The sequence below is a fragment of the Anopheles moucheti genome, chromosome 2 (genome assembly GCF_943734755.1).
Source record: "Anopheles moucheti chromosome 2, idAnoMoucSN_F20_07, whole genome shotgun sequence".
Taxonomy (NCBI): Eukaryota; Metazoa; Arthropoda; class Insecta; order Diptera; family Culicidae; genus Anopheles; species Anopheles moucheti.
The window spans coordinates 57,003,189-57,030,223 of record NC_069140.1 but is presented as its reverse complement, the minus strand read 5'-3'; the positions used below and the strand labels follow the sequence as shown (position 1 = coordinate 57,030,223).

Sequence of the window (27,035 nt, the reverse complement as noted above, 5' to 3'; positions counted from 1 at the left end):
TGGAATGGCGAAAATGCAACGTGCACAAAAAGGATGCACAATCTCAACCGCGTTCAACCGAACCGGACGGTGGTGCGGTTCGCGATTGCCGGGCAGGTTCACGCTTTTGGAAGTGTTTTTAATTTTCCCCTCATTACTTTAAGGGTCCTTGGCGGGTGGCCGGATGTGCATGCCACCGTGTCATAACTTACGCTTCTGCCCTTTCAATTTCTGTGGGCCCACGGGAGGTCGTCGGACGGTGCGAGCTGCAGGCAATTGCTGCGGTGCTACTCGATTCCCTCGACCCGCCCAGGAAGCGGAGTGTTAATTATGAACGCAGAATAGCGAAACCGCTGAATGGACGGCAGCAAAAACGAAACGAAACAACCACTGTTAACTTGACACGCAATTGTTTGGCACCCACACCGCACACCGTTGCCGAAAGGAGTGAATTTCCAACTACGGAACATAAACCAAGGTCGCTTCACGTTTGACGTTTTAAGCATAGCGTGTTGCATTTATGACGGATTTTCCCGCCATTAGTATTCACCCGCACGTGCGCGGTTTTGCTGCCAGAAAAGGTTTGAGCGCAATGTCTCAAGGGGGTGGTGGGTCGGTGCCATTCCCGATCGCCACAGCACCCGATCGGGTGCGTCTGTCCGGGAGTCCGTTTCGCTTTCAACACATCGATGGTCTTTGCACGCGTCGAAATTACAGAACCGTCCCGTAAACCGTAAACTTGTGTTTAATTTGAACTGAAACTGAAAGTCTACCACCAGCGCAAGGGGTGAACGGGGTGAACTCATCAAAGCGGAAGCTGCTCGCACGATTACCGCTGATGTTAATAATAGACGGTTGATTGGAGATATTTTTTGTTTCTCGTTTTTCCACGATCACGGGCAATTTTACGATGAGGAGGGGTTTGCAACCGCAGCAGAAATGAGTAATTTCGACATTTTTGTTTCGAAGAGTGCTTTTTCTTTTCACAATCCGGATTGATGATGCGTAGTAACTATCGGAGAACAAATCCGGGGAAAATTCAGTTGCATGCCGGATCAAGCGCGTCAATGACCTTTTGTAGCGAAATTAAAAGATTTGATGAATGAAAAAGACTCTCGGTACATTTTATCAATTGTAATAATCTGTTATGTTATTGTGTTTGGTATGTATTTCATATCGTTCTGTGAAATTCATTTATGGAACAAAACGTGCTATAGCCCAGAGGTGGACGTTGGGTCTACATTAAATATACGTATCTTAAAACCAAATGTTCATACAGTCGAGTTCGCGTAACTCGAATTCCCTTTATAATATCGTTTATATTTAGTATTCAGAGATCGATTTCTTCTTTTCATGGTACAAAGTGCATCAATAATTGATTTTCTTGCATTTGTTTCGACAATCAGGTTAATTTTTACCAAAATTTATGTTTATAATATTAAAATGTAACGAATTTTTGGAAATTTTCAAATTTGAAAAATAAAAAATTCAATTCCACACATAAAGTTACACGATCCGTCAATATTTTGGGATTCGCATAACTCGAGTGTCGCGTAACTCGGGAAATGACTGTAATGAAATTAAGATAGTTTAGTCCAAAGCAAGGCCTCTTATGGCCATCATCTTCATGCAAGATATCACCATCTGAAAAACAAACTTGCACAATATGGACAAAACGGTTGAAATTATTTTGATTGATAATTTCCTTATAGAAATATCAACAAAACAATTTACTTTGGACATAAAACGCCATTGGAAAAGATTTTCAGTGTACTATCATGATGTATTTCAATAAACATTAGGATCGACATAGCGAGGGATTTACTACCAAAATTGTTCCAGGAAATATTAAAAAAACTTTGGTTTTGTGTTTGAATATCTCATTTTTCCTGATAACTCCTGCACTTGGTGAGTTGTTAGTAATTAAATTTAACAGTTTTTTATACCCTCAGTGAAAATTCCAACCAATTTTTATCTACATTTGAAGTTTAGTTATCAAATTTGCAAGCTATAAGTTTGTATGTAAAAGGAGTAAGTAAAATATGATAACAGCATTCTTTTGCTACGGATTCTTTTGCATTATTCATCATCGTCTTTTAGTATTCGTAAAGCCTTTCTAATGTGTGACAGTTAGTCGTAGCACAGCCTCAGGAATGTTCCCAGCGATACTAGGTGTAATATTAAGGGCGGCTCGGTAGTGTATTGGTAGCGGCGTCGGTCTTCACACGACAGGAACGGTCCAAATTCCCATCCGGACCAATCTCCCGTAGCAAGGACTGACTATTCGGCTACCAGGTTAAAAAAGTCTAGTAAACCAAAAATGGCAGGCATGACCTAGAGGTAAGTCATTAAGCCAACAATTAGAGTTGAGTGTATTTGTGATACCGATGGTAATATAGAGTGATTTATTACCAATACTTTACTATAATCACAGACGCATGCACTGTCGCCATCTGAATATCCAACACACCACAATATGAAAAAAGGGAGTTTTAAGGGTATATTAATACTTAATCCTAGACAAAACTAAATTCTAAAAGTTATTTAAAAATATGGGCGAATGCATGCACAGTCTTGCTGTAAGCCACCGTATGAAACCCAACAGCCACAGTTTGTCAATCAATCGCGAAATGATAGCAGATCGTTAATTTCTAAAGCAATCGAACGTTTCTGCCCGAAAGTAGGTCGGCGCCACGTGGAGTGGAAAATAAGCACCGCCTAAGAGTATTATAAAATATCACAACAATGTCCCAAGCGCAAGCCATGTACAATAATTTCCCCTTCCTCTCGTTGGGTCGCCGTGTCCGAACCGTGTCCATCGCGCGTTGGTTGCGGCGGAGAAAAGCGATTTGATGTTTCTTTGCGCTCGGCTGCACGCACTAGGCGAAAGCCGATACGGTTTCGCCTTCGTCTGCCATTTGGCCGGCGCTCCGGAATCATGTCAATCACCAATAATCAATCACGCTTGCAGGTGGAACGGCACGACATATCCGAAACCCATCATTTCGGACCGGACCATAAGCTTCCGCGTGCTTCTGTAATCGCTCACTCCATTCCCCCGCACGGTTTGTGTGTGGGGCGTTGCTACTAAATTCGAGCAGCTAAAAAGTGTGTATCTGTATAAAATCCGTCCCGCTTCGTATCGTCGATTGATTAGCGAAATGGAGTGCTCGTGTCCATCCCACCCCTGTTCCGAGTGTCATAATGCTTCGCTGTGTGGTTTTGTGGTTCGCTTTTCCATGCTTTTTGCGGTGACTTCGTTTTCCCGGCTGACCTCGATTGCTGTTTTGGACCTGCCGCGAGAGGGTTCTTGTGAGTGTCCGAGTGGCACAATTTGGAAAACTCAAGCGAACGATTGCCCCGGTCGCCGAGGACCAGACGCGCGATTGGTTGGTGGTGGACCGATGGGAACGAGGCCGTTTCAATGTCGATAGAGCCGGTCTGGTAAAACCGATTGTAAACAACGGTGCGATTAAAAAACATCACACACACACTCACATACACCATATACACATGGTCATTAAACAATAGTTGAGTTGATTGTCGACATTGTGCCACATTTTCTCATTTTTCCTTCCACCCCCCCCTTCAACTGGCTGTCAGGTTTTTTTTTACACTCGAGTGACTTTACGTGTACGGAGAAAAAGCGGGAACAAGCGACGAACCCAACGTAAACCTCCTCCAGGGGAGCAGCTTAACAGGTAGCTTGAACCGGTATCACAACGCCAACGAAAAAGCTCACTTTAATACGTCTATTTTCATTCCCCTTTCTCTGCGCTGGAAGAGGTGGCTCAGTTAATGGCGTCATTTTTTTAAAATAATAATCGCCACAGCAGAAAAACGAACCAGCGGTAAAGAATAAAGTAACTCGTTTCTTGGTTTTTTGCCAATCGTAATCGTTACTTTTCGGGCTGGGGTCTGACCGTTCCGTGCATGCCGTGCGCAAAGTGACCGAGTTGGCATTGCGTGCCATTATTGTTGCGAATTGCTGCGAAAGTTGCTACCTTTGGCAAGCGGGCCTACGTCATTCGAGTCGCCGTTCTCAATGGCAAAAACTCTTGGCGCCCAGCACTTGCCCTAATAGGGCACCCCGTCCCCCCCCCCCGTGTTGGTAAGATTTATGGCAGACTCGGTGGCGCTTATTAATGGGCCACAGGGTGTACTGTCCAGCTGTTATCTCCATGCAAAGGTAGCGGGGAAACTCGCCGGACGGTTGCCTTTGAGGTGTCATATTAGCATACAATCGATCGAGGTCAAAGCGTGTACACCAGGTACACGGGCAGTGTTGTAAGGAGAAAGTGCCTTTTTTCTTGTCAGCTGGGCGGTTGAACAGCACAAATAGAAACGGAACGTATGTGTGGGGTACAGACAACGAATGTGTACGAAAGTATTTGCCGGCGGAAAGCAAGAAACCCCCAATGCAAGGAAGTAGTCACACCGCAGGGTGGAGTTGGTACAATATCATGTGTACGGCAATGTAGTGAAGCATGTACTGCACCCTTTGCATCCAATCCACCCATCACCACGTGGTTTCTTTTTGTTTTTGTTCCCACTACGCCTGTTCGACTGACTCAGCACATTAAACAGAAGAAAGCAAACAGCGATTTGAAGAAGACACGGATCCCAACGGGACACACATCGAACTTTCTCCCGGTGGGGGGGGGGGGGGGGTTCACTTTCACCCTCGAACGGCGGCATCATCGTGAAATCGAATCTCATCGCTCAAACCGGACCTTGTGACGCGTACGGGGCCGAAACGGGTTTTTTTTCTCTCTCTCTCTCTCGGGTTTCCTCCACCGGACGGACCCAGTGCGCTCGCACTTCCGGATTTCCGGATGTGTTTTTTCGATTTCTTTCAAGCTGGGACGACTTTTCGCCCCACTCTCCGGTGGTTTAGTCGGCGTTTGCGAGTCTGCTTGCCTAACTTAACGCCCGACTCCGTTCAGCTCGTTTGCTGTACGGTTGATATTTGGCAAATTTTTATCTACATGTGCGGTTGAATGGCCACACATCAGAACATTCGATCGAGAAAACCGATCAAGGTTCCATGGACGATGGACGAAGGGCGCCGGAATCGAAGAAGATACCAATATACCGGGGGCAATGAAGTAGAGTCGATTTATATGACTTCCCTCCCCCTACCGGCACTCACCTTACCTTACCGGGTTGGGTTGGGAAAGCATGCCAAGGCAGTCATGGTTGAATGAAGCCGATCCAACGAAACGATACGAACTACGAGCTGCACGGTTACCGGGAATTGTAGATGTTTACGACTTTTTTTGTGATTCGAGTCGTATAGCGTGTATGTAAAGTGCACACTAAAAGCACTTAATTAAAACCACTAATATGCAAAAGATTTCTCGGATAACTCTTCACACAATTCTCTGAAAATTGGCATTTTTTTCAATCAAAATTAAGGTTTTTGTAATTACAAATGAATTTTTTCAACAAAGCGAGCAAATTTCAGCTTATTTCAAGTAGAATAGTTAGGATTTACTTAGCAATAAGTAAACACAGCAGTTAAAACAATGCCACAAACCGACTAATTCAGTGCTTCTACATAAAATGTACCGAGCGAGCAGAAACAAACAGCGTCGGCAGATTGCTTTTCATCGATCCATGTCACCGCATTTGCTGCAAAATTCTAATAACGTGCTGGTTTAGTGAGCTTTTGTAAAACAGAAAATCCTCACCTCAAGAAGAAACCAACTTTGCACGAACCATTCTCGACCGGATTCGGGTAGAGCCAAGCCGGTGCGCGCGGAGAGTGGACGACCAAAAGTTTTTGTTTATGATCTGATAAATTGTTATTCGCCGCGACCGGCCCTTACCGGCCGACCGACCCCCTCGATCCTTTACAGCAGGACCAAACTTTTGCACAAAAAAGCACCATTAGGTCGGTAGCGACACCAACACTGGTAGGTCCGATATGAAAACAGGGAAAACGATGGAATATTCGGTTTGTGACTTTCCAGAACTCATTAGTGTACTTTTGGCTTTGTTGCAAGACAAAAGGAAAAACAACCGACATAAAAACTTTTTTTCCAGTATTTAACGGCACTCGGTGCGAAATGCGAGTGAGTCGAAACCAGGGGAGGGCGGGGCGGGTAGTGACGATGTTGTTGGTGGCATTTCCGTTTATCGCAAACCAAACGGTGCGTATCGTCAATTACATTCTACCACAAAAGCCTCAAAAATGCCCTTCAAACAAAAGAAAAAAAAACCGTCACACACACGCTGCTTCATTTCACTCGAACTTAAAACCGTCGAGCAGATAACGTTTCGAGAGCTCCAAAAAGTCCTCCTAGTTGGCGTACTCTTGGGAAGGGGGATGCTTCCGTTTGGCGCGTTTTGCACGCCATTTCCTGTAAAACTGGCGCTGGCGTTGCTGCACAATGGTGGCGCCTTATCATTGCCGGTGCCGAGTGCCACGCGTAACGACGTCGGCGGGCTCCTTGATGTGATGTGGCGCTCACGGGAAAGTTACAGCACCGGGGCATTGTTTTTGCTGCTGACGAGCAGCGGGGCGCGAACACTGAACAACAAGCGTCGAACAAATCAGATAAACTTCAATTCAATTTGCTTCCACATTGTTACCCGACAGCCAATGTGTGTGTTTGCCTATTGCCAAAGGTGAATCGATGGATGCTGATTGTTCGGTGCGTGAACACAGCGGGGACAGTTGTTTGGAACTTGGTGCTTTGGGTTCTCCTCCTCGGGAAAGGATTAATGTGCATGACGGTGATAACAATTTTCTTTTGCGATGCAAATAAACTGTTGTAATAACGTAATGAAACGAAAAAAAATGTAAATGTTTTCTTCACATTCTTCTGGGAAAACAGTCACCTTAACCTTACTTGGCAGTGGCAACAACATGTGGATTTTGCTTTTGAAGTAGAAAGATGTTACTTACCACTACTACTAATACTGCCACTATTACTATTGCTATCGTCTAACGGTGTACTATCACTAGTGGTAATCTGGAGACACAGCAGTCCGGCGACGATAAGCACGAGTGCCCCGTTGCGTGGGAAGCATTTGTCCAGCAGTCGATCGATCAACTTCATCCTTCTCTGCACATCGAGCTCTCGTTCGCGCCGGTCGTGGGTCAGGTAGCCGCTGCAGGACAGAGGGATAGAGAGAAAACCATAACGTCAGTACGGGGGCGGTATATTCACAGCCCAGGAGTCCGCAAACTCTCCAGTGATGTGTCATCGCACGGGTTTGGTCGGAAAATCAGAACAGCATCGGCACACGACGCTGCAGTTGATAGGCAACGGCCATGCCAGCATGGTGCACTGCGTTGGAAATCACTTGAGTCATGAAGCACACAATGCCCCACAAAACGATACCTCCCCCACCACCCCTGCCACCCTCCAGCACCTCCGGCGACCGAGAGGATGCGTCCACCAAACAAAGGAATCCACACACTGGCACGCTCATTAAGTCCCGTGGCTGTGCACCGTGGCCCTGGGGCTATGGATGCACGTAAGTAAGCCTTTTGTGGCCATCGCCGACGTTGGGTTATCCAAGCGTACAATTCCACCATCGGCAAAACGGTAAGGCACGGTTACGGTTCACACATGGCTATGCCATTGCGTTAATCATCGATCATCAGCGCACGGGAGTCCGTGCATCCATTTTCCCGCTAGGCTTTCCGTAATCGGATTATGGCAAATCCGGCCGACCGTTACAACGGGGGTGTACGAGTCCGTCCGCAAGACACCGGTCAAAGCACTCTTTCGAACGATCGGTGCGATACGCCGTGCTTTGTACGAAAATGGATGTTTTTGTTTGCAGTTTGTAGACAGACGACACGCACACGCGGTAATGGAAGGAAAACTTTTACTTTTTACCGTGCAGTGTCGTTTTTCTTCAATGGGTGTGGAATTCACACCGACCGACAGTTGGCTTTAGTGTACCAAGCATACCAAAATTCAAACATTAGACAAAAGGTACTTAAAACTTAAAACTTCACGGTAAACCGCTCCGATCGTCTTCACAGAAGCTGTACGCTTGGTTGTTTTAGGGCAGGTGTTGCGTTTTGGAATTTTGAATCGAAGTAACCATACGAAAATGTAACATTGTAAACCGCAGTAAAACAGTTTAAGGAAGCTATGACATTTTTTAAAATGGCTATATAAGCAGGAGCAATTGTTCAATAAAGCAGTTTTTGTAAATCGATTGAAGTAGAAACAGCGAACAGTGAGGGTTTCATTTATCAGAGCTCTGGTTTTCGGCACCTCACCCCCTTCTGTCTGAATAGGCTTTCCAAGCATTGGATAAGGAGCAACTAGCGGGAAGGTCTGGTAAGCGGGACGACTTAACGTAACTGAGCGGTAACGGGTAAAACTCCGTTACCGTCGCACTGAGTCTTCAGCAAAAGGATCAGTCCTTCGCGTGATCTGCCGAAGAAGCACGGCGTGTAACAGCAGGGGTCGGCAAAGTGCGACCCACAGGCCAAATCCGGCTAATAGATTTTATCCTGCCCGATAGAAAATTTTGAAACACCTCACACACCTCACAAGATCTCTTCACCACGATACTGATAATGTATATTAGTGATTGATCATTTATATCAGCTGTGTAATATTTGTGTAGATTTTTAAACAAAATTTCTTTGGTCATCTTTTTTTCTTGGTCGGTTTACTAAAGTTCCTTCTACGCGAAGTCAATAAAGCATAGGCATTATGAAGGCAGTTATTTTCTAGAGTTGTTCTACGCACAAATCGAAACCTGATGTCCATAATGTAACGTTGTGTAACCATGTGACCAGTGGTCGAGGATGACAGAGTTTTGTCCATGATTTCTAAATCCCAAAGTGGGTAAAGTAAATAACTAAGTGGGCTTTTCCCTAATGATTTGACATTTGTTCTTTAGAAAAATGAAACAAAAATTGACAGCAGTGGGTTTGATCGATTATCAGTGTATGTGTGTGCTTCACACTTTGTTAAATCCGACTGAGAAGCAGCGTTTTTTCACAATTCAGCAAAAAAGAATTACAAAAACGCATGAAATATTTTGAAATGGACTGCGAACAGTTTGCAGTAATAATTTTGAAAAAAAAAACGTTTGTGTATCAGCAGAACCGATACAGTTATAAAATGGTTTTACTTACTTCATATGTTCCCAAAAAAATCGTTTGGAATATCTGGCCCGCAACTTCAAAGATGTTTCTACTATCTGGCCCTATTCGTGAAAGGAGTGCCGACCCCTGCTTTAAGGAATCGGGTGTCACATTATCGATGCATAGTGAAACGCATCAACGTTGGAGGTTTCTTACATATGTTTGGATATGTAATTAAATTGGAATGTCGCGGATTGACAAGGGGACTACAAAATTAAGAGAACTAATTATGCCTTGCCATCGTTGTATAATTTCGTTTATTAAAGCAATTTAAAAATTTCAATACTTTGTTGCTGAATTGCTGGATGGATTGATTCCATCATGAATAGGAATATGCTAATTGCGCATAACTCATTTGCTAACAAGATATCCTGTTTCCACCATTGAAATGCTCTTTAATGCTACCACTTGGTGTGTTCGTGCCGGTAGTTTATGATGTTGAAAACTTCCTTCCTCGTACCGATAATCTGCACAGGGCAGAACGAAAATCGCCAATAAAAAGTGACATCGGATATGAGCGCACAATCAGCGTCCCGGGCTTGATCCCTACTGATTGTACTCCATTTTATGACTTTGGTAAAAGTTCACAACCGCCACCAGTAAAGGGAAAACCGCAAATGCGAAAAAAAATTAATAGGACAAGAAAGAGAAAACCAACCCAGAAACAACGTTGATTGCGGGCTTCCGGAATGACCCGACTTAAGATAGATGGCAGCCTGTGGGAAAAACAGCGAACCAAACACACACAAGAACGAGAGCTTTGGTAGTAGAAAGTGGAGCACCAACTGTGTCAAGGAGTGGAAAAGCATGCAGGGAGGCAGAAAATGTCCACACACACACACTCACAAAAGACAACATTATTAAAAGTTGCCCGCCCCTGCGGTATGAAAGAACGGTTCTCTTTCAATAGCAAGAATATTAGTTTAGCTTGCTGAGCATCACGGAGAGACGGTTTGCAATCGGAAGCGGAACAGGAAGGATAAAGAACGCTAGGACTTTGATCGTTTCCACCGGCAAGCCCGAGTGCCAGGGCAGAAGTGGCGGAGGCTGGAAGTGAGGTTTTCTTTATCGAAGTTCTACGATGTGGTCGAGGGAATTGATTGTTAGTTTTCTCTAACGACGAGCGAGAACTCCAATTTAGTTGTCACAATCAGTTATGTCGGTGGGCTTGCTCATTCGACATGACGGCTGGGTACGGACGCCCTGCCGGTCTGTGGTTAATTACCAGAAGGTAGAAATCCCTCCAGTCCTGCCAGAGTACTTTAGGTCGTGCTCGTTCCAACTGGGAACGGTAGTGCATTAGGGATTTTGACAGCATGGAGAATGGGGACAAGAGTTGAATCACCCTTTTTTGAGTTGGCAGTACGTAAGACGAACTTTCTTGCTGAAATTGTTACAGTTGATTACTTTACGTAGATTTTATGTTTCAAGCACCATCTATTCACCTTCCACTGACGAGCTTTCAGATGTATGAAGGTCCTGATTAGTCTCTAAAGTAAAGGATATACTCAATACTCGGATAACTCAAGCAAACTTTAAGATGCAACATTAATACGGCTTATTTTAAACTTTTTCTCGCCGGGGAGAAAACTTTCCGTGCGGTATAACCTTTTTTTTCAGCTGCTCAACAATGATTATCAAACTTCCGAGCGAGTAAAAGATTATCTCTCACAAGAACAACCTGATGAAGGATTATCATCAAATATTTACAAGCTGCCGGAGAAAGTTTTGCTCCGATATTATGCCGAAAACACATACGCCAAGACCGATAGAAGAGCGAATTGAAGAAGCGTATTCTAAATTGCTTCTTGTTTGATTGCTTCAACGGTTCCTGTCGGTGCCCCGGTGGTCCGTAGATTTCACGAGCAGTATTATGAATGCAAATGTAGTGTCCTTCCGCCTACATAAAAACAACTGAGACGGTTGAAAAGATCCTTTAGACAACTTTTACTGGTGGTGGTGAGTGTAATTGAGCGTCCGGATAAGATGCGTTCGGATGAGAAACGATCAGGGTTAAGGTTAAGGAAGCCCTATAGTTCGGTGCGTGGTGCGTACGACCTAAAACCGGGTTCCCACCGTTTGGTACGGAAAGTCAACATCAAAAGCGAGTGGAATTCCCATGACAAATTTATTTGCGCGCTTGTAAAATATTTGCCTAAAGCACGTAGGTGCAACCCCTCTTTGATACGTTGTACTACCATAACAGCACTAATACTATTCTTCCCTTTACCTTTAGTACTTTCGGAAAACTCCAACGCTTTCGTCTGCTTTTGTGTAAGAAACGAAACGAAGTAGGGCTATATTTATCCAGTATAATATCGCCCTCGTGTGAGTCGTCGGTGGACGCTTGTTCATTGAAAGTAGCAGTAAAAAGGAAGAAGGTGGGCAGCCCAAAGGTGTGGAAAAACCATGAGCCCCATGAGAAATTGCTGCTCATCCATCATCTCACACTGACGCCGTCCTCCAGTCCTTTCTTTCACAATTACCCGCTAGTTCTCGAATCGTTTCTAGAGTCTCTCTCGAGGAATCTTGGGATGGTGATTCGCAGGATATGGTGCCGGCATGTTTGCAAATAAACATACTTTTAGCGCGCAAAATGCTTCACATACCGTGGGCTTGTTTTCACGATGGGCTCTCGACTTGCGCTGCGCCTCAGTAACCGTAATGAACCGAAAGGGCATGGGGGTGAAAAGCCCCAACAGCGGTAGGGGCGAATTGCTGCACAGCTCTTGACAGGAGAATCAGGGCATATGGCGGAGAGTGTTCGCGACTAGCGAGAAGTGTTCTGTACGAAGTTTTAAATAAGAACACGATGCTTTTAAAATGAGTACGCAGCCTGAAGGTACGTTACCACCGTGCAGCAGGGAGGGATGCCAAGTGGAGCTGATGTTCAGGGGTTTAAAACTCTGCATAAATGCCGTTCAAAACAGGGCTACAACAGCGGCAATGAAAAAAAAAACCCAATCCACAATTGCATACGAAAACAGGGAGAAAAGAGTAAACGGGCCAGAAAGCAATCTACTCACTTCCTGCACTTAATTTGGCCACCGGCAGGGAAGAAGGAAACTTTTACTTTCCTTTCTCCCACAGTTACCGAATCCTTGCGCCATCCTTAAGGGTGTTTCGCATACTGCTTGTTTTCTGTGTGTCTCCGACAGTCCATTCGTAGAAATAAATAGAACGAAGATTCGTGGGAAGAAAACGATTCAGTGTTGAACGTATCGCAAGACGAGTTTGGGCGGAAATGCCGGGAATTAAATTTTAATTTCAATCTTACAAACTACTCCCCTTCCTTTTGCATGATGGCGGCAGTTCCCAGATCTACGCCTCTATGCAGGTGGGCTTTCGTAGCGGTAGCGCAGTCTGTTGCTTGAAGTTCAGGCGTGGTTTATTTACCATTGCACACGTGCTTGCAGCGTGCAGTGCATGAAATGTGCAAAATACGCGTTTCATTTGTGCAAAGCTCTCGTGCTGTTAGCACTGTGTCAATAGAACTTCGCCGTGTTGGTTTGTTTGCTTGCGCTCTGCGAACAGGGAACAGATTTTTGGCGGTCCACTTCTACGAATTGCCGAGTTTCGAACGAATAATGGCAAATGAGAAGATTGGAAATGAATATTTAAAATTCCGTTGAATGAGCAATGTTTTATCACATTGCTAAGGCAAACAACAATTCCGCACTAAAGCTTTGCCTCCTTTAGTATTAAATGTAAGTTTCTCTCGAACTTCTTGTTGAACACATCGCCCCGAACACTTGTCAAGAAGCTCAGAAGCTGTTGTTCACATAACGATTAAGCTTATTTCCACTCTACCTCCCTATACACGTCCGCATAAGCTTGAAGTTTTGTAACTACCAGAATAGGGACAAGGGATGATTAGCTCCCTTAGCTGTTTCGACACATTCCGTGAGGTTCATCTGTCGACATGATGCAAATCGAGTCACAAACACCAGATATCTCCTGTCAACTCGGGGAGATTAACGTGCAAAAAAGAGCTACAATACATCACAGCATGGCATGATGAAGACGGCCGGGCGCGTCAAAGCGTTCACCTTTTCTGGCTTCCAGTTTTCCACGCGATGCACATGTCAGCTAGCTGTTCACTGTTCAATGGCACATGTTGGTGAGATTTATGTACCTGGAACGATGGTTGCCTACTGATAAAGACGGCAACGAGCAAGGTTGACGCACCATCCCGTGAACGGAAGCCACGTAAAGATAAGCTTCCTGTTGAAAGTGGAACATTTCCTTTTAAGATGTGGATTGCTTTCGGAATCGGTACCTATCCATGTGCCGTAACTTTATTGGATCAGCTTAGCTTGTTCAACCCAGGAACGGTCAGAAGAAGGCTTCCGGTTGCGACTGTTGCTTCCTGAAGCAATTCTTCATCTTTTGTGACACCTCACGCTCGTTCTGCTTCATCAGCTGGCGTCGATGGACGACGCACTTTTCGAACTTGTTCACGCGCTGTGTGAACACACCGGACAGGTGTGTCATCCTATTGGCGAACGATTGCATCGTATCCGTGGTCAGTTTGGCTAGGTTCGCCACGGCACCACCAGTGCAGGCAAGAAAACTGCGACCGAAGCCGGCATCTCGGTTGAGACAATTGTCCATCTTGCTGTAAGGTCCGTTCAGCAGCTGTTGCGCCTCGTCTATCTCGCGCCGTTGTTTGGCCAAATGTTCCGCTAGTTTGTCGTGGCATTCGTCCACGTTCGTCCGCAGCCGGTGCTCGTACTGGTCGATCTGGGTGTGCAGCAGCTGCATGCAACGGTTCTCGTCCGGCAGACAAACATCCCGGTACTCCACAAACTCGTTCTGGAAGTAGTTGCGGATCTGCCCGTTTATCTCGTCCACCTTCCGCTTCACGGCATTCATCGTCTGATGGCGGCGGTGCTCAAATTTGGCAACGGTGTCAACGACGTATGCTTGCATGCCATCCTTTATGCCAGCGAGTACACCGCGAACGTGTTGACCGATCTGGAAGAGGTTGACGCTGAAGAAACCCGACTTCAGCTTACCGAACAGCTCGCTCAGATTTGGTTGCGGAATGTTTTGCACTGGCACACGCGGACGGTCCGTCTCGTTTTCTAGCTTTTCGTGCAGTTCTAGCGGATCGGTGGGCAGCACATCCTCGACGCAGCTCATCGGCTGCTCGGTTCGGATGTCGTCCTCGTCCGATTCGTCCAGCGGTTCACGGATGGATTTTTGCTTTTCCTGATAGCTCCCATCGTTAAATTGCTGCAAATGTTACACCTTGTACTTCTCGTGAAAACTCCACCGAACAAAGCAACCAATTTTCTAACCTGAAATATGTCAACGTGTTTGACAGCTGTCACTCGCGGTAACACCAGGGATGCTAGAGCTAGCGCCGGTATCACCCAGTCTGTTCCGTATCTCATTTCCTGATATACTCTGATCAAAGAACACGCAGCTCCGAGAGGTATTCTTCAACAATGTTTAGATATCCTGATAGACGGACGTGTTCGAGTCGCGGTGTACTAACCACCAGTGTCCTCGGGTCAACGTCAACAACTTCAATGATCACTTAGTACGAACAAACCATAGCGTGCCGTCCACCGTTGTCTCTTCCTTCTTTCTCCGCTAACTATTGTGCACACGGCGACAACTGCGCAAATAGTTACTCACCGTGTTGGCGATGCGTTGCGTCCGCATCCACGGCAACGTCCAGCCTGTGTATTGACATTTTAATCGAACCCCCACCATTAGCTTGCCAAACGCTTGCAAACCCATCCCCATCAAACGCGCGTATCGTGTTGTACCGTACCGGGATAACTTTATTGCCCACCGCACAGCAACAGGCTGGTTTGGTGGTTTGTGCGTTGGTTTATCGACAGCCAACCCGGCGAGGCGGAAGCTCCTGGCCGACGGGAAAAACCAACAAACCGACGGAAACAATTTCAACTGTCACCGCAAAATGAAGCTGCCATCACGACCGACCGCAACGAAGGTGCCGCTTGTTTTCGATACGCGCTCGGAATTTATTTCCCATTTGGCACAACATGGCTCCACTCCAGGCAGCCCCCTCCCCTTGTCGTGGGGTGATGCCGTGCCGTGGTGTACTCAATGAGTAGCGAGCCTCGTTCCGAGTTTTGATTTGTCACATTGTCTGTGTCGTTAACCGCGTGGGTAGATTTGGCATCATTGCGTAAGGTTCGGTGTCCTCGGAAAAGAAAACACCGACGAAATCGGAAACAAAGCCCGAAGCTCTGTGTGCACATCGTGCCAAAAAGGTGACACTGGAGCGGTGCAGAAAGTTCAGCTTCAAGAATCCAATTACATCGAATCGAACTGAACAATTCAATTTCCGGCCGCCTGTCCTGAGGACGCGAGATCCGGAGCGCCATCCTACGGCATTACACACAGTGCGGCGTGACGGCAGTGAAGGAGCTTTCGGGATGGGAATAATTTATGCAGAAATGTTTTGATTTATGAGGTGGCCCCTCCGGGAAATGGCGTGGGCAAAATGCCGTTCAGGATGCTTGGCATCGCTTATGTCCTATTGGTAGACAGCAGCTAGTGCCACGGTTCACCTCTGACTGAGTGGAGAATTTATTTGACAAGCAAGAACTCTCCGGAGAGCGTTCCTAATCGGCCTGCATGGGAACGTGACCTCGTACACGCGCAGAGTAAGCGTTGATTTATCATTTCTACGACAGGCATTTACCGTGCGAGTTTCGCTAATGGTCTGATGGAGAACCCGGTAGACGCATCCACATTAACCACTCCATACACAAACTTTATAATCTAATGCAAATGGAAAGCGAGACATGAGTCCCCTCGGATGCATAAGCAGCTACTCCTGCGAATCGGATCACGCCTCCTGCGAATGAAGGATCTCTCGATGCTGAATCAACACACGGCACGGGCAAGGCTTCTAATGAGCTTGTTCCGCCGTTGGAAAGATGTGCTTAATACTACACAATTCACAATTTATGCACATTTCCAAGGGATGTAATTATGATTTCACCCCGGGCGTCCCGAGTACAGTAAATCTGGTGCTTATGCAAAGCTCTTTCCAAGCTTGGGTTCCCCTAGCGCACCAGAAAGATGGCACTGCGATGGGTGATGTCGAGTTACGCAAATTATCACCCGCGTAAGCTCGCATCGTTGCGAGGTGTTTGTGCTTCCTTAAACAGCCGAAAATAAATGAAAAACAGCACCAGGCGGCTTCTGTTTCAATAAACCATCGCACGTCGCTGTAACGAAGGGATTCCATCAAATTGTTATGCTAACGATACGACGGCTCGATGATGTTTGTGTTTCCACGTGCTTTCGTTTACCGGTACGGTTACGGAGGGTTTTGTCCTGCCGAACGGGAGCACCGATCACGGATGGAGGGAAAGCGATTTCACAGCTTAAGCGTCCGGCGGTAACGACGGATGCCCCAACCGCTCGTAAGACACGGCCATTAATAAGCGAAACACGTTCCCGTGAACCCATCGTGTCGGATCAGTCGAACTGGTTGTTCCGCATTACTTGCAGCAGAGGCCCTTCCTTACATGTCACACGCTATGGCATACCGTGGACAACTATTCTTGTTCCCGGTAGCTCGTTCCGTATGCGCCATAAAAATGCTTCTTTACACCGGGTCCCATCTGCAGAGGTGTATAATAGTCCACCATGGAAAAAGACGTCGGGTCCCGCGTTCTTGGAAAGGCTTCCATCCAAAACCGAAAGAAAGTGTCCCCGAAGTGAACACCGCAAGAAGCCATTCGAGAATCCTACCAATTAGTAATGTGGCCACTCTTAACCGTTCCGGGATCTTTTGCTGTCAGGAATCTCAATGAGATAGACCATCACACCCGGCCAAACGGACACTGCAATCTGCGTTTCATTGTAATTCTACGGTATCAATTTATTGCTCCCGCTAGACATGGACGACAAAGTCTTCGAACGGGAATAGTGCCTAACCTACAGATGGCAGACAGAGGATGGCGTTTGCCGCACGAAGCTGTCGGATAGGTTGAGTGTGTCAGTCGGGGTCACGGTACGGTTCTGTGCATTGCAACTGCTCGACTGGAGCATCATAACCTTTGAACTGTGAAGCTGAAGAGGGTTCGTATGGAGCACGGGCAAAGAAAACGAAAGAAAAGAAGATACCATTAATTCTTCTCGCTTACATTCACTTTATTGCTGCCTTTGGCCAACATCACTCGCCAGCAGGGAAGCAACGGATGAAATCGTATAAGATTCCACTCCCTCTTTGTGTAGCGAGGAAAGCGCCTGCCCACACACTTTACATCACTCGCTTGGTTTTCCATTCATTGTTGCGGGGTGTCGGAAGCCATCGGGGCTGACAGCACAAAGACGCACACGGCACATCGTCGCCAAGTAGGCGCGAAGCTTAACGGAAAGAAAACGAAAGTGGTCGGGCCGGGTACTAACGGCGTATCGCGAGCTTTAAATCTAGGTATACGGGTAATGTATTCACGCAACATAGCTGGTGCTTGAGCACGAAAGATGGGGAATAGAGGGACAATGCGATAAGGAGGCCGCATTGGATGGATGGAGCATAGGAGCTTCCATTACCGAAGAAAATCTAAACATTATGCGGGACAGCAATGAACTTGTTCTTAAGCAGACGGCCGTAAACCGGGCGGTTTATCAGTATGTGATAATTTCAACAATTAATTTACTGCACTACTTACATTACCCAGAACAATATAATAAAACAAACCTCCAGTGCTAAACCTGTCAATAGTAACATTCGTCCCTAACTTTAGGCAAATAGTACCGTTTCCTATTACATTACGATAATTACATTACAACGTGGAACGGAGTGATTTGATTTCGATGGTATTAGAAAATGCGATTAAATTTGGGTACGGGAATGTGGGGCAATATAGACATGCTAAGCAAAGTCATGAATATTTATTAGAATTTACCTCTAAGCACAACTATGTTGTGATCAAATATGTTGTGATTCAAATATGTTTACATGGTTCTATGCTTTTACTCTTTAGATATGGATTAAAATTATATTACTATTTAATTATTAAGCTCTCAACAAAATAAAAGTCAATGTTTCACATGACACTAATCACATTCAACAAATGAAATGTGAAACCAATTGTTCAATATGGGCCATAACAAGAGATCTTAGGTAATGGTCGCAGAAATTGTGCCACATGTGACATGTTTGCTGTAAAAAATAAAACATATTGTTTTTTTTTAAATTACGGAAATAATTAATTGGTCAGCGTTTATGCCATTTGTTTAATCATAAACATAATCCTAACTTTATTGGTTACTTCAATATAACAATTGATTTTAACTTCTTCAATGGAAAGATACTCCTATTCATTGAATTAACACGGCACCATAGCCTTATCTAAAGACATCTGACAAAAAACTGGCCATTTTGCCCCGACCGCAACACTTGATTATATTTGCTATTATTATAAAAATGTACATCAATTTAATCCTACTTTTATTTCACCAATTGTATGGAAATATCATATCTTTAAAAAAATACCCGGTAGAACATTAACTCAACTCAACACAACCCTTATGAAACATAAATTTAAGCTTATGGTCTAAGTGGTAAAAAGAGCATTGTTTGACAGCTAATACTTAGTAAATATTGTTCTTGATTTGCCATAACTTTATATCGAGCTATCAAGCTTACGTGCTGTTGATAACACCCTACAATGAATGAGTCAGTGATTTTATCGTATCTTCATAGTAAAATAGCGGGTGCCTATTTTGCCCCGTGCTCCCCTATATTTACCAAAACCATTCTGCTGCTCCAACATACCAGCTGCAATCGGAAAATGCTATCCATGCCAAATGAAATGACTGTTTTATGCTGATAAATATCCCAACTCATTTGTGTCCCTTGCGCCCTGTCAATCACAATGCTCCATGTCAATAGAATCGCTTTCATCGAACTAATCGCTTTCTAGTATTCTGGCCCGAGTCTGGCGTAATAAAGCATCACTCGCTCGCTCTCTCCCTGAGCGTCAACCTACTCGCCCAGCAGACAACGGCGAAGTGGCGGCACTGTGACATTTAATTAAACGCGACAGCCGCCCGGGGCAATCTAATACCGATAATGCGCTTTTGATGAGTTGTACGCAAAGTGCGAACAGCATCACGCACACGCTAGTTCAATTTTTACGCGATGAGCCTAATCTTGCTTGAGTGTTGCTGCCCGTTTCTTCAGCCTCTTCAGCATTAGCCGATGCGTAATAAAATGCGAACATTTTCAATCATTCGCATTCCGTAAACATATTAGCTGGCACGGAGCGGGACTTCGGCGTACGTGCTCGTCCTAGTGTAAAGCTTTCGCAACTCCCACGGGTTCCGGATTATGTTCCGATTTGCGATAGATTAACATCAATGTTGTCGCCCCCATCTCCGACTGGTGCGAGTGCGCGCGCGACACGTGAACCAACAAACGTGGCGTTCAGCGAATGGCGAACGAAATGGAGACAGATTTGTGGTTTACCAAAGGTACGGTAGAATGATTGCCGGCTGGCATTAGCAGACCAACGGAAACGCCACCTAACACACCAATTAACAAGCGTTGGCGGTGAAGGCAAAGAAAGCTTCCCGGTTGTTACCTCAACGCGCTAACCTCAATTCCACGCACATGAAGGAAGAAAAGCGCGAAAGTCATAATGCCACAATAAAAAGAACAATGTACACAGGACGATAATGTTCTGAGCGTCACACATACACCCGAAGCTGCCCAGTTCGCACACAGACGCAGGTGCAAACGACGATAATGATCATTGTTAATGGGTAGCGATAAAGAGATTGCTGTTTGTCGCATCGTAAACATAAAACAATGCTCCAAAGGTAGATAATTGTTCACTGATGCTTTAATAATGTTTGGTAGCTAACAGATGATACTGCCGTGAATAATCGTTTGTTGAATGTTAATCAATATATTGTATCGCAAGCACCGTACTGCCGCTAATTAATTACTTTATGGGGAGCAGGAATAAAGATGGTACGTTGGAATCTCATTTCTCGGGTAAATGTCTTGTTCAAGAAAGTGAGGAAAATATTCAAATTTGATGAAGTTTTATTTTACATTTACAACGAGATTGTGACAACACCGCAAATAGAAAGGTTACTATTTACGTTTCGGAATTCAACCATGCATTGCATACCCATAGACTCTACTATTAGTAGATGAAGAGTCAAAGCAGTGCCAGAGAACAGATGAGAAATTTGTAATTGCTTGTCAAGAATTTATGAGACCGTACGTAACCCCCAATTCCATTTGAAAGAACCACCGTGCTAGCTGTATGTGGCAGCATCGTTTTCTGGAGCAGAAATCATATCGACAAAATGGGGGAAAGAGAAATAAATCTACCAACGTAACAAATCAATGTAACGTCCTCAGATGCTGTTCACCAGCATTGGATCTCGCAGAATGAGGGAAAGAATGCCATCTTCGTTGGCAGTTGAACTTTACAGGAGAGTTCTACCATCCGTTTGCAGTACCAGTAACAGTAAAACGGGACCAAGTGCATCGTACGTCTGAGATTACGGCCACCAGGCCGCAACTCCACTCCACGGACGATTCGCATGCACAACTGCTCGTTAGTTAAGTGCTTGTAAGCAGGCAGATTGAAACCCCATCACAGTCACTACTACCGACACTTGTGCAACGTATTTAATGCAATGAGTGTAATTAAGTTTCGTCCCACTTCCAGTACGTGACTGTGATTGGCGCACGGATCTTCGGGTGAGAGCAAACTCAATCGTTCGCAAGGACGGCACGGAACAGTGGTAACGCGCACAGTGTAACGTTTCTTCTGTTTGCAGAACGGAACCTGTTTAACCTTTCTAACGGCTTGATTGAGCGCTGCAAATGATTTATGGCACGTTGTAAACGTTGGGAAAGCAGATGGAATGTTTTTTTTCCGGGAAATGGGTTCGGCGGTCAAGATTTTCAAAATGTGTGCCGCGCCACACGTTTGGCAGGCTTCATGCATTTTGATCGTTCAAAGAATCATCACCGAAATCAGTGTCACAACAACCACAAGTAAAGCCACTATAATGCAACATCCCCTGTTTTGTAGTCAAGGTTAAAAAAGCACAGCCCTGCAACGATGCGTCACTAATTTTAAACGAATGCTGTGTATCTTCTGTACGCATGGCGTAAGGATTGCCGGATGATGTTTAGTGCTGTGGCAACATCTCCCCACCTGAATTATGGTTCACCAATTTTATGCGAGATTTATGCCCGAATCGAGCCACCGGAAAGCAAAACTCTCTACATGGGTTTATCACATTTTCCCATATTTACGTACTCGGAGCTTGCGTAGCATCCCGCCATCCCGATCTGTACAGTGGAGCCCTTGTTAAAGGTTTCCGGGCGAATCGCGTTGCCCGGAGCGGGGGTTTAAATTGAATGAGGTACGTAATAGTAGCATAATAATATCTCTTTTCAAATGAAGCAGCATCCTAAAGTACACCGATCGCTGCCATGGTGTTATTTTCCGATGCTTACTGTACGCGTATCCTGTACCGAAACCGGCAACCAACCGGCGGGAAAATGTGCTTGTTATTTCTGACTTGGTGGTGCCTTGCACGTGAATTGCTTCCGATCCATCCGAACACCTTCTGCCGGTCCGTTTTTTTTTTTTTAGAGGACGCCGGTGGGTGAGTGCACTTGACTCACCCTGCTTTACGATTTGCTTTCATCTTTTTCATCCAATTCCAAGTCTGACAAAGCACTCTTCAGGCACTCTACACGAGAGCTGCCGTTTGGAGATCCTTCCGTTTTTCAACCGTTCCCAGCCATGAACGATAGGTTGAAATGAAATAAAGCCGGATATGGAAGGAAAAAAAAATCCTGCTATCATAGAAGGACTACTGGTTGTATCAACATCACTTGTACGGTTTAGATAATAAACTCAACATAACTCGTAATTTCTGTATTTGTATGTATGAATAAAAAAATGTTTCAAAAATCTATTTACCACCGGAAGTGCAACTAATTGCAAACAATATCTTTCAATAAGTTTAAAGGGAAAAGTTTGCATTACTGTTATTATTTATTTTCAGCAAAAACAAAAAACGTGCAATAATATACAGTTGGAAAAGTTTAAAAACTCTTTAATGTATTTGTTTTCACTCTTTTTCAGCCATTTGTTCGGTTCTTAAGTGTTGCGCTAATGTTCCGGGGTTTTTCATTCGTTCGGCACAGCTGGAAGGCGGTGGAATCAATCGGAATAACATGAGCTAAGACGCGCACTGCTTCCACTAAACCAATTACTACGACAAATTCAGTAAAAGTGCTTTTTTATTCGCGTGCCTTCTAGAACGGCGAACGGCAAGACGAATATCTCGCTCCGCGTCTCTCATCCGGTAGCTTTCCATCAACGAGAACTTGATTGATATTTTATGACCGGCTCCAGGGGGAAACTAATTTCACTTAGCCATTATTGCTCCCGAGCCGGGGATGGAAGCAGGCGACAGGACACGAAACCACAACTGGTGCCCGGGAGAACTGGGCATATCGTGTCGGGAGCATAAAAAACCATTCACGGTGAAATGTTGGAAAAAACATGGTTTGATGTAAATTAGCGGCAAAACAGCGTGAAGAATGCAATTGTTAGCATTGTAATTGTTGGAAATACAATAGTTTTCATTTAAAGCAGAGAGAGAGTGAAGAATTCGATCCATATGTGAAAACAGGAAAAGGAAAGTTCAAGGACAAATAAGATTTTAATCAAGTAACCATAGAGCAAAGGAAGAGAAGGAAAAGAAATCAGTTAGTAACCACATCTAGAGAGGATCACACCTATAACAGATTGAAGTTTCAAAATATTTGAAAATAAAGGCAAAACCAGAAATCAACGGAAGGAGTTTGGATTTTATTACAAGGAAAAAAAAACACAACGTAGGGTAACACACACCAACAGTAATAAATAATGTCTCCATAAAGTTCTTTGTATGTGGCGGAAAAATGGTATATTCACAATTGCCGTTGAAAATGCGCGCTATGCAAATAAAATACTCAGATAATAACCAAATGTTACCGAGCATTTTTACGTAGTTCTCTAACTGCTTCTTTCATTAGTTTATCTACCGATAAGACTGCAAAGAGTTGTGTGTGAAAATGAAATATGTGACATTCGTTAGTATCTTATTTTGAAAGTTCGTTAAACATTCGACATTTGAGCTACATTGTACTAAAACTTCCAAAGGTTATTTATTTGTCAAAAACAATGTTGCAAACCCGGAAAGCAAATCGGGAAAAATAAAATCCTGCAGGAGAAATACGAAACAAAAAACCCAACACAGAATATGAGATGCTGCCAGAATTTTCATGCTCCAATGCAACGTTTTTAAAATGCAAAAAAAACAAATATTAAATCCAATGTACAGAAATCAGGTCAACGATACGTATGAAACTAGCAAAAAACTATACGAGATACATGAAACGTGAAAGCCAATTTTGTATGTTATTTGCATGAATATCCATGTCCATGATTGTTTTTCATTTTTGAATGAGAAAAACAAGTGATCGTACATGGTATGCAGTGATTTTTAACGTATGAAACACGAATGTTCAACAATAAAGATAAAAAAGTATATTTATGAACATTTGCGACTTTACATCACAGTGTAACTTTTTTTGATAAACAAGTAAACAAATTTGCCACATATTCACAAACTTTGGCGCAGTGTCTATTCATGAATAAATTTATCACAAATTTTCTTCAAACTTCGACGAAAAACTTTTCACAACTGTCCTGCGAGCGGCTTAAGCATTAGTATCTTTTCGCCAGCAACATCTTAGTGTAACTGAGAGCCAGCCTCAAGCGCTTTCAGACGCTGCTAGCGGTTATATGCCCGTTCCATTCTGCCCAAGAAGTGCTTCTTGTCGACGTAAAAGGCACCCACTCGAAAAGGATTCCCCGGCTACTCGAAACCGATCGAAGCGCTCATCGAAACAGTTCTTCGTGACAGGACGTTTTGCCAAGGTCGAGAACCCCGGCGAGGACTGCGGTTCTGGTGGCCTCACCACCACCACCACCGGCAATCTTATCCTTGGCCCATGAATAATTCATAGCACCGCACCACGCCGAAGACGCATCGTGTGCGGGTTGGGCCCGATCCGGCAGAAAAACGGTTATTAGGGATCAAGACAGGGCTCCCAAAGGCAAAGAGTACTACCGTGTTACGTTAATGAAGTATCCCAACCATGAGGCCAACAGTCCAACAACTTTCTCAAAGGCTTACCACCCGGTGACGTTTCGTGCGCTCGTTATCACCCGAAACGAGAAGAGCAAACCGGCATCCACTGGCAGGATACACGTCAAGCGCGTCGAGTTGATGGAGCAGAAACTCGTGCCCGTTTTCATTATTCCGTTGCTCGACGACCGACGTTGGCCTTCGTGACGTCGGTGCGTTACAGACAAAACCCAACCAGCGACAGTCAAATGACCAGTTGAAGAATCTGCTGAATGCGTGGCGTCGTATTCAGATGTCAATATTCAACGTACACAACGTTGCAAAATTGCCAATGTCTGATAATGGAGCAGTCTAGGCTATGTTGCGCCACATCCCTTTTGTATGTCTGGTTCTGGACGTCATATCGTTCTTCATACATTCCTAAAATGTTCGACAGAAATATGTTAACGCATAAATGTGTTATGATGTATGGAGGGTTTGCTATACATCACTTTCAACAAAAGCACCCATCTACTCGCATTGTTCCAACTAAAAACCACAATCCGAACCAGCCAGCTGGCAAATGCTAACCTCGGCTCTTTGGAATGCGAAACAGGACTCGATTCGATTGCATAGCATTGTCGAAAAACCAATTCGAAGCTTAAAGCAATCCGATCCTTGCTTAATTAAAATCTGACCGGCATGTCAGTAATCGTGCTCGCTACTACTACTTGACAGGCACATGGGACATCCTGGAGAGGAATGAATTGACTTAGTTGCATTTTTTTTCCATACAAATCAGTACATGGCCATCGTACCTTCCACGAACGATTACCATGTCCGCATCGCATACTGCGTCCACCTCAACCGGAATCGTTCGACAGGATGGAGTTTTATGAAACATAAATTTTTATGTGTCCCTCGACTCATTTCCCCCACAATAACAGCCCAATGGGAAATTCACCAAGGCGTACTGCCTTTGCATCGAAACCGATGTGCATATCTCGGACCGTACTAAGCGCGCCGCTGGCAAAAATGAAGCTATGCGACAGAGGACGTGGTACATTCAATAATGGGATTTAATAACTACGGAAACATGGCATAGGATGAGTTTCGTGAAAACATGATCTGGCGCCCATATTCGTGTCACTTATTAAATGTTTTCCCCTTACAGTTTGATTGCTTGTGATCAAATTAGTTTCGAAAAATACCATTTTTGAAGTATATTTCTAGTATTCTGATGTATTGTAAAAACAGTGAAAACGAATATAATCATAAACTTTATTGCGCCTGGAGGTATGCAATGTTGCAATGTCTAAATTTGCCACTGTCCAATGTGAACACATGTAATATTCCTACTACTAGCTGGTATGGTTCTTGTAAGCGTACATCATAATGGTTTTATCATGCCTCGGGGCTAGCACTGTAAACGTGGCTTATCTCGAATCCTTTCCTTCCACAACGCCGCTCCATCTCTCCGGGTTTCATTATTTTCCCATCACACAGTGACCACGCATCGGATCATCCTTTCACAAAGCAACTAGGCGCCAGCCCCACTTAAAAAAGGGTTCATATTGCTATTCCCATAAACTGCGTGTGTGTGTATGAATGAATGAATGTAACAAAAGCACCCTAGGACACCCGGACGCCAAACTTGTCTCCCATTTGATGGTGACCGAACAAGACAAATGTCCAACTGTGGCAGCATGGAATGTGTCGCTCCGAGGAAGCGCTGCTGTTCACTATTAACTGTGGGCTGTTTTTCTTGGCCCCGTTTGGAAACTATAAATAAATACGCTTCACTCGCATGGAGTGCGGCTTATCGGTTGTCTTTGATGGGGGGGGAAATTATAGAAAAACTTTTCCCAACCAGCGCGCGGTCAGCAACTGTCTGTGCAAAACGAGGTGTCGACGTAGAATTGGGGGCCAGGGGTTGTGAAACTTTTCCAGTTGCTGATGACAATTTCCATCGTTTTGAACGGCGATGAAATGTAATCCTCCCGGACACTGCTTTAACACGACGGCATCGCCGAAAGGATTCATGGTTATGGCACAGCTTGTGCGTTTTTTTTCTCTTCTTGTTCAATTCCGCAGTGACACGTTCAATTTCTCGCGTGTGGATCGAACTCGTGCTAGCAATTTAATTGACATTCTCCGGCCAAAAAAAAAAAAGGGCGGCCAAAGCCACTATCTTCCAAAGGGCATTGCGAAACCGATTGAATAGCGCCCACTTGACACCTCGAACACTTCGGGTTCACGATGATGGCGAACTTTGCCGGGATGTTTCACAGGTAAGACCAGAAGAAACCTGCTGCATCATGCGACACACGTGAGCTCTCGTGGAACACGGCATTCACACGTGGAGCGTGAAAACGATGTACGCGCGTGTACGGCGCGTGTACACTCCACAAGCTCGGTGGAAATGATAGGAAATGATACGTCTTCGCAGAAAATGCAATTTTAAACAACGTCTATTTGGGGACAAACACTTTCCGCACTGCAATAAATATGTGTGCGCACCGGATCCCGTTTTTCTCTCTAAGCTGGAAAAATGATTTTCTTTTTCTTCCTTTCCAGCACGAACCGTACGTAACCCCCAGCGTGTGTGTGATGCGTTGCCATGGCTATCGTGCACTTTACGAGATGACTCCGGTATGGCTCCGGTTTGCCATTGCCTGCAGACACGTTCCATTCCATTACCAGTGAATCCAACCAGCGGGGAAGATAAGCTTCCGGCGGCATTCTCCGGCACCGCGTTCACCGTTTT

At 44.8% G+C, this 27,035-nt stretch overlaps 2 protein-coding genes across 2 annotated transcripts in view; both read right to left on the bottom strand.

The window, feature by feature from the left end:
* LOC128310805 (uncharacterized) overlaps positions 1–27,035 on the bottom strand; it is a 49,954-nt gene that overhangs the window by 11,394 nt on the left and 11,525 nt on the right. Inside the window, exon 3 of the mRNA XM_053047526.1 lies at positions 6,893–7,098. Coding sequence (XP_052903486.1) covers positions 6,893–7,046 — 154 coding nt within the window. The 5' untranslated portion in view covers positions 7,047–7,098. The remainder of the gene's footprint in view (positions 1–6,892; positions 7,099–27,035) is intronic.
* LOC128310806 (uncharacterized) lies at positions 13,386–14,633 on the bottom strand. Its single transcript, XM_053047527.1, has 2 exons — positions 14,410–14,633; positions 13,386–14,344 (listed from the first exon to the last, which is right to left on the bottom strand). The coding sequence occupies exons 1-2, from the start codon at positions 14,503–14,505 to the stop codon at positions 13,442–13,444; spliced, it is 999 nt and encodes a 332-aa protein (XP_052903487.1). The 5' UTR covers positions 14,506–14,633; the 3' UTR covers positions 13,386–13,441.